Below are 10,982 nucleotides of genomic sequence, written 5' to 3'. Positions count from 1 at the left end.
TTGCATGGCAAAGGCCTGCATCTGCCTCTGAAATGGAAATCATCTGGCTTTACAGTGCTGTGATGCAGGTGCATGAAAATAGCTGAATTATTTCCTTAGTTCTGATTGATTTTCAGATGTTTTTTTTCTCACGATATTATCTGCCTGACGTACGTGCGTGTTTGTGTGTGTGTGTGTGTGTTTGTGTGTGTGTGTGTGTGTGTGTGTGTGTGTGTGTGTGTGTGTGTGTGTGTGTGTGTGTGTGTGTGTGTGTGTGTGTTTGGTGTGTGTGTGTGTGTGTTTGTGCAGCTGAGCACACACAACTGTACTCCCCACCATGGTGCATTGAAGCTGACCATGTTTAGGAAGCCTACTCCAGCAAACACACAGACACACACAGACACACACAGACACACACAGACACACACAGACACACACAGACACACACAGACACACACAGACACACACAGACACACACAGACACACAGAGACACACACACACATACACAGACACACACACACACACACACACACACACACACACACACACACACACACAGCAGGTCCCAGACTGGTGTGCAGCTGCTTTGAAGCTCTGGTGCAGTAATTCACTTCTGCTCACCTTGCCGTCCGCTGAGCGGTTGTCTATTTAGCTGGAGGGATTGGAATTTGTTTGTGTTTGTGTTGGTTTTTGTTTTTGTGTTTTTGTTTGTCTGTGTGTGTGTGTGTGTGTGTGAGTGTGAGTGTGAGTGAGTGTGTGTGTGTTTGTATACATGCATCCTGTAACCTAGGGGCCTCATGTACCCACGATGACTGGCATATCAACCTTTTAAGATTGTGCTGAATTGGGTATAGTTTACCACACTGGTCTGTTTGGCAACAGGGGCATTCCAGGTGTATCAGGGTTCGATATGCTGTGGTGGACCAGGCTAACAAGAAAGCACATATTTATAGCAGTGAGAGCTGTTTTCCCCAATGCACACACACACACACACACACACTCACTCTCTCTCTCTCTCTCTCTCTCTCTCTCTCTCTCTCTCTGAGCTGTTTTCCCCAATGTAATCGGAGCGATTGACTGCACACACACAAAGGCATCATCGGAGGTAGAATTTGACTTTTAATAGAAAGCATTCTCATTCCATCAACGTACAAATCTATCCGTGATCCAGAACTGTGTCTGAATAATATTGTGGCAGGGTGCCCTGGATCATCTCATGATTCATCCTAAGGTGACAGGGTGCATCATGGGACACATTAATTTGATGTCAATGTTTTTTTAATTTGTAATTTGTAAATCTATAATCCTCTGACGAAGGATTATTTCGTGAGATTCTCTGACCCCACCCCATGTCTAGCTACTGCCTCACTCTGACACACTGTTTACTTGTGTTATTAATGCCAGATGACAAATTGACAAATGCATTTTTATTCTTGCCTTTGCGTCAGATAAGAGCACATCCTCCTCGCTTTCGTGGAAATGTCCTCGTTGGTTGATTTGCTGCTTGCTTTGGCCATTTTGTTTCAATTTGAACACAGGCGTGGCCTAGCCTTTGTACACGAGGCCACAGCACTGTATGAGTCCTTAGCTGTCAGATGGCTGAAGAAAAGTTACATTAAGCTGTTCAGGTTGGAAGGGAAAAAGGAAAGATATTCTGCTGTTCCACCTCTTGAGTTGTACTTTCTCATTTCTTTCATAGAATTGCCATTGTTAACGGAGACATACCCCTTTTCCACAAGTTGACACAGTTTCTCAAGCTCTTAATGAAATATCTGTGGCATGCTTTGGTCAAAATACCACAAGGATAAGGATAAAGTACCACAGCACCCTTTCCACCCCTATCTAATCGGCCCTGTTCAGACAGGCTGGCTTGAGTGCCTGTTAATGACATGCTAATGATAAAGAACCACCCCCACCTCCTTCCTGTACTGAACCACAGTGACCAACTGTTTTGGTCACTTCAGCTGCTTTTCTAAGGTCTTGGGTATGATTTATGACCCTGTCATTGTAGCATTAAAAGGTATCAATGGCTGGGCTAATCATAGACATATATAGATGTATATGGGGCTAATGGCCTTTAACCATGTGTTTGCAGAAGGGGGCTTGGGAAACTCTCCCCATCCTAACAGAAAAGCCTATTTGACAGAAATATCCATGCTATTTACACACATGTAATGTACTTAAATTACACTCCTTGATGTTCCTTTGCTGCAGCTATATGGCTGTTTGCTCTGAGGTGAGGTCTCTGATCATTCTAGCAGTGACACACACACTGACGTACATCCCCACTACCTGCAAAGCGTTCCCGTCTGCCAAACTACAGATCAACGTAAAACATATTTTCTCCTAGCACATGCTGATGTCCCTAACCCCTACACCTATTATCTCAATTTAATCTCACTTTATTTAAGAATGTTGTTTAGATGAGGTTCATCTTACAGACATTCAACTTACAAACTAATAGCATTAACGGTATTGTGGATCCTGCCCCAATAACTATAAAAAAATGATAACCTCAGCTGTTAGAGTTAGCTAGTGCTAAACGGCTGAAGGAACACATAGCGTAGATAAAGCATGAAGCTGTAGGGGGCGGTATAATTGTAATGAGCACAGCTTGTGACTTTCAGGGCCGGCCACAAATCGTAATAACTTTCTAAATCACATATTTTCTGACCTAGGCAGCCCAAAAGAAACTGACTGTTGTCTTATTTTGGGTTAGAAGGCACCCCAGATACCCAAATGTACCACAGAAAGACTAAAAGTGGTTTAATGCAATGTGTATTATGTACTCTCTGTACCCGGGAAAGTGTGGCTCAGTCAGTGTGATTGGCCTGGGCTGCTATAAATAACCTTGTGGTGAGATAGATGCTGGGAAGAGCACAGCAGAGAAGTCCCTCTCCCTGTCCAATAAGAAAAGCATCCCCACAAATCCCAGTGGTAACGACCTCTGGGAATCCTCTCTGTCTGTTTCGAGTGAAATTGAAACCTGTCTGAATGCCCCCGATTCCTGTAGATGTTTTTTGTTTTTCGCCCTCCATCCATCACTCATGCTTGTTTACTCCCTCTCCTGACCGCACTGCTCTCTCCTTCTCTCCCCCCCCCTTCTCTCTCTCCTCTTGCAGATAAACCAGAGAACTATGACGCGATGTACGAGAGCAAATTCGAGGAGTGCGACAAAGAGGCCTGCCTCTCCTTCTCCAAGGATGCACTGTGCCAGCGTGTCACTGCCGACCACAACTACTACGCCATCTGCCAGAACCTGTTGTCGCGCTACGCCACGTGGCGCGGCAGCACGGGCGGACTCCTGCACGACCCCCCGCCACAGGTGGCCGGACAGCTGGAGCCGCTCCTTGACGAGTGCGCCAACCCCAAAAAACGCTACGGCCGCTTTCAGGCAGCCAAGGAGCTGCGGGAGTACCTCAGTCAACTTGTGGGTCCTAATAGGTAATGAACTGCCATGCTTTTAGCGTTAGCATCAGCAAGCTAGGCTAAGCTAAGCCTCCATCTTGTTTTGTGGGCTGCACCCCACACGCTGCCCTCCACGACCAGACCTTCATGACCTCCTGTTTGACATCATTTCCTCTTTCTTCGCATGGCAGCATCATTTCGTTGTACATTTTTTTTTTTGTGAGTACTCATGAATTTCTTTTTTTACTTAATTTGTTGGTGTTTCTGGAAACATCTGATGCAAAAAAAAAACTGTCAAGATGAACGGAAAGCAGGGATGGCACAGCCCTGTTTACGTCCAGCGCACCCATACCGGGTCTTACAATCACATTCCCTCCAGAGAAGATGCCGTCAAGGGGACAGGGGGCGGCAGGTATTGGTCCCATGTGGTGTTGTGCCCCAGTTTTGTCTGGTCCTTTTAAGGTGGACAAAGCAAGGAGAAGGTAGTCTGGGGGTTGGGTGAGACAGCCCCCCCCCCCCCCCCCCCCCCTCCAACCCTCTGGATGGTAGATTACCCCAGACGGCCCCTTAGATACACCCCAGCTCAGTCGGATTCCGTGTCCTATTTTCACTCTCATCAGACAGCGGTTGAAGCTGGTTCAGCCTCACGGTACGGGTCGAGACGTGTAGCGTATAGCGATTATTCCGGAGCAGTACCGCCTGGGACTCCCCATCTGAACTCACTCAGCGAGGTGCCTCGGAGGTCACATCACAGCGGGGCGCACGGCGCGAGGGGAGTGGGGGAACAAGTGTGTATTCGTGAGTGTAAATCCAACCCTTTGCATCTGGGAAAACAAGTCTTAGTTTCTGTCACCAGTCATGAAAAAAAAATCATTTGATGTTTTGTTTTGTTTTTTTCCAGCCCCCTTGTAATATGGCAATCAGCGTTGTTTTTTTTTGGTTGTGTCTGTCTTTGAGTGGAGAGGCTGAGATGGTTATGAAAGACTTGTACATAGGAACAAAAAAGAGACGAAAAGGGACTTGTGGTGTCTACGTAAATGCAGACGTTTTGCATATACCAAAGAGTCAGGATATATGGTACCACTCAGTCGTAACCTTAGAAGCAGTGCTGCCCCAACTCTCCGTTTCAGCCCAGTTCAAACCAGTCTTCTTTCTGCAGAACTGTGTGTGTGTGGAGCCTCATTTTGGACGGTTGTAACTTATTTCTTTATTTTTTTAATTGGGCCTCAATCCAACATGACTCCAAACCATCCAGTGCTATCAAGTCACCGAGGTAATGAAGTCCATTAATTATCTGCTAATGATAATTAATGTCCCTTCTCTCCCTTCACGCATCTCAAATGCGGTAACGTTAAGTGACACTGAAAAGGGAATGTGTTTTTTTTGTGTAAAGAAAAGAGTGGGTTCCAAAATAGGGGTTCTCCAAACCTTGAATGTCTGTGCTACGTTTTAATTTCACAGCTCCTAAATTGAATGAATCAAACATTCATCAAATGTCCCCCCCCCCCCACACACTCGAGTTCCATTTGAAGTTTCAGCCATCAAGCTTTCAAGCTGCCAGACCTGAATTTCTTAATGATTTAGCACATTAGGGTTGGGTTTTGCACTTCGTGAACCAATGAATTAATTCAAATTTATGTGTGTGCGCGTGTGTGTGAGCGTATGTGTGTGTGTGCGCGTGTGTGTTCATTTTGGTAATGAGCTAAAGGGGGGTTCATACTTAAAGCAGCCCAGAATCCTGAGTGAGGCTGGTGGTGCTATGTAGAAAGGTGTTAACAGCGGAGCATGATGGAAGCCCCCAAGATAGCCCGATAATCATTCACACCTCCACACACGAAAGCTTCAAAGTGAAACTCGGTTCACACAAATGAACAAACTTTGTTTTTATTGCTTTTTCTGTCTTTTAACCGATTGCAGTGAGATCTCAGAACTCCTCTTGGATTGGAAAAGCAATAAATGTAAGTTTGGTCATTTTTCTCTCTCTCCCTTCCCCCAATTCCAAAAATCGTTTTGAGTTGCCTGTTGTCACAGTTCCCCAACTGGATGGAGATCCTGAGCCGTCCTCGAGCTGGAGCGAATAGCTGGAGGTGGGGTGGGATTTTGGGGGGAGGTGGGGTTGTACGTGCGTGAACAACTGTCTGCTTTTGTACTGTACTTTTTTTTGTTTTTCATTTGAGTATTATATCAGCAGTGTCTGATTTTACTGTGCCTTTCATTCAAAAGTTGTCTATACAACTTTTTAGTGGGTTTAAATATTAAAATAAATGACTATATACACACTTACCTCATGCGTGCTGGCTTTTCTGTTGAGAAGGGACTGTCTCTTGGGCTCATTCATAATGGCATTCTCATAGGGTGTCTTGGAAGGTTAATAAAGTCTAAAATGTCAATGGGGCACTTTTTTCTTGAAATGTTTAATGTGTACACCGCGGATAAAAGCCCAGCCTAGGGGGGAAGAAAGTACCCTATACCTCATGCTCAGTCTTCAGTCGTCGTTCATCGGTTGTAAATTTCCATCGACACAGTTGCTCTCCTCCAGCACTTACTCCCCGTGCTCTTGATTCATTCCTCCGTTTCAGGCCCCTTGGTTTTCTTTCCCCCGCTGTCTTTTTTCACTCCGACAGGCCCAGCGATGCTTGGAGGGTTTGGGGCTAATGTGAGGACGTGTCTGCCCCCTGTAAATGAGTCCCTGATCAGTCGCTAAAAGAGTGACTCTGACTGATTCCCACCATTAGGGGAAAAAACTATTACCACAGCAATCACCTGCCATAGATGTGCCTTTGACCCTTAGTAAATGGTTACCTGTTACATGTTAAAGGACCTGTGTGTGTGGGCGTGGGCGTGTGCGTGTGTGTGTGTGCGTGTGTGTGCGTGTGTGTGTGTGTGTGTGCGTGTGTGTGTGCTTGTGTGTGCTTGTGTGTGCTTGTGTTTGTTTGTGTATATCTATGAGTGTATTGCACCACAAGAGGTGCTCTGTTCCTTAGAGCCTGCCCACATAACTTAGTTGAAAGCCCAAGGCGGAGCTGGGAACCACTCACCCAAGCCCAAGGCTAAATTACAGGTCTCTTCCGTAGAGAGTGTGTGTGTGTGTGTTGTGCAGGAGAGAGAGAAGCTACTTTTTTTTCTATATAATTGTATGTCTCCTTCTCCTGACACACCCAGTGATTTGCATTGTATATTGGCACCCAATACACTCTCATAAACACAAACACACACACACACACACACACACACACACTCAGTCAGTCACACCCTGTACTTTTGCAGGCTTGATTAAAACCTATGGTGTGGGCGCAGTTTGAAATGGTACAGAAACTGAATCTGACTCCTGAGGCCTCCCCGCTTCCTCTCATTTTTAAATAAACATGAACCTACCGCTGCCCTGACAGCAGCCCGCTAATCACAGCATACACTGCAGGGGGAGGACGGCCATTTTGTCCTTGACAGACATGACCCTAGTTTGGAATAATGTTTTTCTTATCCCAACGGCCCCCCGTGGCCTTGGGAGACAAGTTAAGATGATACCCTGGTTTTTTTTTTTCTTAAAAAAAAAAAAAATCCTTTCTTTTTTTCTACAGTGTCTTAGCTTCTGTTGTCAGCAAGCAGAAAATGCTGACATCCCGACCAGAGGAAAGAAAGAAGGGGTGGAAAAGTATCTAAATTCTTGCCTTCCTGGGTTATGTTGGTGTCTCAGCTATGCATATTTCTAGCCTAATGGTTTCTGGGGAATCGAGGGGGTTGGTCTGCATTACCAAGCAGCTCAGTGGTAATTGTTCCGTCCCTCACTTTTTTTCCTTTTTTACGTTCTTGCTTGTATTGGGCCGACCCTGTTTAAAAATCCACCTTTGAAATCCAACCCGCCTGTGGAATTATCATGCCAGGGAGGCTTGTTTGAGGGAGGGTGGATATGTGCTTGGGTGTCATAGAGCCATATTCCTCTCCTTCATCCAGACCCACCGAACACAGAAACCAGTTGACTTTGGTATGGCTCTGCCTCTGCCAAGGCGTACCATAGGCCCGGATATCTTATTGAGACTGTTTCACGGCAGAACTTCACAGAGTCTATCAATGAGTTTGAAAGAAAATGACAGACCATAATAAACCCCTGCACACACACACACACACACACACACACACACACACACACACACACACACACACTTTGCACCAGTTCCCTATTTCCCTGTTAACTTGCTTAAAGAAAGTCTATTTCATGGGCTGTCAGGCTGGTAGAGAGCAGTGGAACCTGTTTTTAGAATCGCCATAGCTCATATTTTCACAGGGAAGTAAATCTGGCCGACCGATGCCTTCCTCTCGTTCTCGGGAAGCAGGTAGTGAAATCATGTCGGAGGGTTGGGGTCGGAGGTTGGAGGCCTCCACTGGACTGAAGGTGTGTGTGTGTGTGTGGGGGGGGGGGGGGGGGGGGGGGGGGTTACTGGTGAAGGGCATAACAGCGTGACTCCATAAAATGGAGAAAAATGGCTACCTTAGAAAATGATAAGCTCACTGTAGGGGGCCAAGGTCAAGGCAGGTTAGCAGCGAGTCTTTCAATAGCCACCAAGGAAGTAGAAATCACCAGTCACTGCTCACCAGAGAGATTAGATCATTAATATGAGTGTTATCCTACCATAATCACCCTACCTTCATCAAGCCCTTGCCTGCAGTGACAATAACACGCTGCTGTCAATTAGAAGAACACGCACTGCTTGGAGGCATGGACGGATTAAGAAACCACGGGCCCCTGGGCCTGGATATGTTAAAGGCCCCCCCCCCCCCCCCTCGCAAAAAAACCTAACAATGTGTTGGATTTAACCGTCGAATTAGATACGTTGGCTATTGTATTGGGAAAGTAAACAGGTCAAAGTTTTCTCCGTAACATCCACCTTCGGTGCACTGCCCTGCTATTGTTTCTGACATAACTGTACATGTGACAGGGCAACAGCCGAGTGATTCTTTTCCAAATTGAAACTGATAAAGACCTACCTGAGCAGCATGGGGCAGGAGAGGCTGAATGGGCTGGCTATCCTGCCCATTGAAAAAGCTATCATGCATCACCACTTTAATGTTTGAAAGGCATCATTCGGCAAGTGTACTGTGCCTCTGGCTGTGCTCAGTCCACTTGTAGGTCGAGACGTTCAGATTCTGCGCCTAAACCAGGTTAATCGTATCGTCTCGTCACATGACCAAATAGACACTTGACATTGGCGAACAAGATAGGCTACATATTACCCAGCAACCATTGCATATCTGTATGACAAAAATAACAAATTAGATAAGACATTTTTTATTTATTGAATCGGCTTTTGAATAGTTTCTATAGCCTAGTGTATGCACGATAAGCATATAACAGTGTTATTGATTGCTAAATTGCTACTGTTGATTTTTCCCCAAAAAAATGAGAACCATGATAGAGACAGGTTTGCCATTTTGAGAGAATATATAGCATAAGGTATAATGTTGTAGCATGACAACTATTATCCTTGATCACTGTTGCCACTTTATCCTTCAAAACTATAGAAAACAGTGTCTTCTTTCCATAGGAACCTTCCGTGCTGACTTCATTGTCTATAGTTACGCCCCTGGCACACATTCACAGTTTGCAATTCAGCACAGATACACGTAATAATAGCCATTAGCAAATGAACCAAATCCACCTTTTTAAACCACAAATGAGAGATGCATAACAGCAACTTCACGCAGAGGCTCTTGCTCAGGGGCCCCCTGAGCCCATGGGCCCGTTCGTTAATCCATCCCTGCTTGGAGGGCATGGTGCTTGTGAAGAGGTTAAAGTAGGTGTTAGATAAATATCAAGCTAGCCTGCTTTCTATACATGTGCTATGCAACATTGGTCACGTTATCTTATTTTTGTTACCAACGTTGTCTTAACCTTCCTCTTAGGCCAGTTGTCCAAACCAGACCATAATGGAGAGGTAAAACTCTCAGTGCGTGTTAAAAAATGGAAAAGCCAAATCTCTCCTTTAGTCTATCTCCCTCCCAATCTCTGCTCCTTATAAGCCTGGCTCCCCCATCTGCTCAGCACTATTCCCAGTGACCCCCCTCCACAGCCCTCAGCCTGCGCCATTCACCCCGGATTTACTCTCACTCTCTCCCATCCCCGCACACACATCCAGTCCCCAACCCCCCATCAACACGTCCCAAACAATCCCCCTTCCCCTCCTCATATCTCCTCATTCCCCCGCCCGCCCGCTGGTGGTGCATCTGGGGGGAGGTCAAACGCGGTATCCAGAGCGCTTACCCAGTGGGGGGTGGGAGTGTGGGGGGGCTGCACGAGCACAATCCCATTACCCACCCGCACCACAGTTTAAACCCACATTATCATCAGCCCCAGAGGGGGGCACAGACAGACGGACAGATGATGATTCCAACTGCTCCCCCCCCCCCTCCCCCCCCCCCCCCCTCCCTCTCTCCTCGCCATTTCCTCCTGCCCGCTTCTCCCCAGGCACATTTAGCATGCACCCTGGGTCATGATTAAAAACATACTATTAATTCTACACATGGGTAACACTCACACACACACACACACACATAAACACACTCACACACACACACACATAAACACACTCACACAAACACATACACCGATGCGGCACACAGCTCAGAGCACCCTGTCAGTGCTGTCCAACCACTCGTTTGGAGAAGGGAGCAAGGGGCCATGCATTGATTGTCTCCGAACGCCCCACGGCATACGCAGGCCAAGGGTGAGCTGACACGTTTAATTACATTTGCACCACCAGCTCACCAGCAGCAGGTTGTGTCGGCTTTTTGTTGTTGTTGCAATTCACCACCTCCACACATCCCGTTTAACGAGCCTGCCGACAGACAGACAGCCTTGTAGAGCAGGCGGTGGAGCGCGGCGCTAGCATTCTAATTCTCACAGAACACATGCACCGATGACGTGCAATGCCAGCTCAAGCAGTCCCGGGATTCAAGCATCTGAAAAAAATGTCTGAAGTGTTCAAGACGCCTCTTTACTAAGCTGTCTCGCCAAAGAGCTGTACAGACCATAATTGGCAGATCACTAGAACAAAAAAGCTCTTCTACTGAAGGGGGGCCAGAATGGTTCCAGGTGAGGTAATGTGTTGTGAAAAAGGGGGCTGGGCGAAGAGTGGGAGACCACAGCATTGTTGCTTTTTCGTGCCTCAGTCTGAGTGGACTTTGTGCTGAAGATCAATAATGTCTTCTCCGGTTCCCAGCATGGAACAGACACGCTCAGGGGTGGTGAGGAGCGACTGTGGCGTGTGGAGAGAGTGTGGGGGTAGGAGGGGGTGTCCACACACGATGGGGGAAAGGGGGCTGGAGGTGGAAGGGTGATGAGGGTAAGGGGGGGCTGCCTCATGCTGGGAGCAAAGTGCTGACACTGAGCTGCCAGCCCCAGCATGCAACCCCAAGCCTAGCAAAACACACACACACACACACACACACACACACACACACACACACAAGCAAGCACACAAGCCCGTGACACCCTTCAAATGCCCTTCTGCAATTTTTTAAATCTGTGAGACACTGGCTTTTTCCAGCTTTGTCAGTCACAGACAGTCACTCACAAAAACACAACACACACACACACACA

General features: G+C 46.8%; 1 protein-coding gene across 1 annotated transcript in view; it reads left to right on the top strand.

Moving 5' to 3' along the window:
* Positions 1-3,794, top strand: part of dipk2ab (divergent protein kinase domain 2Ab) — a gene marked incomplete at its 5' end in the record, with an annotated part of 25,440 nt that extends 21,646 nt beyond the window's left edge. The window contains one exon of the mRNA XM_080855434.1: positions 3,103-3,794. Within this exon, the coding sequence (XP_080711560.1) occupies positions 3,103-3,428 (326 nt within the window). The 3' untranslated portion in view covers positions 3,429-3,794. The remainder of the gene's footprint in view (positions 1-3,102) is intronic.
* Positions 3,795-10,982: the final 7,188 nt, after the last annotated feature.

This window comes from Sprattus sprattus (genome assembly GCF_963457725.1).
Source record: "Sprattus sprattus genome assembly, chromosome: 17".
Taxonomy (NCBI): Eukaryota; Metazoa; Chordata; class Actinopteri; order Clupeiformes; family Clupeidae; genus Sprattus; species Sprattus sprattus.
The sequence above is the reverse complement of the archived record's forward strand: the minus strand, read 5'-3'. Positions and strand labels throughout refer to the sequence as shown.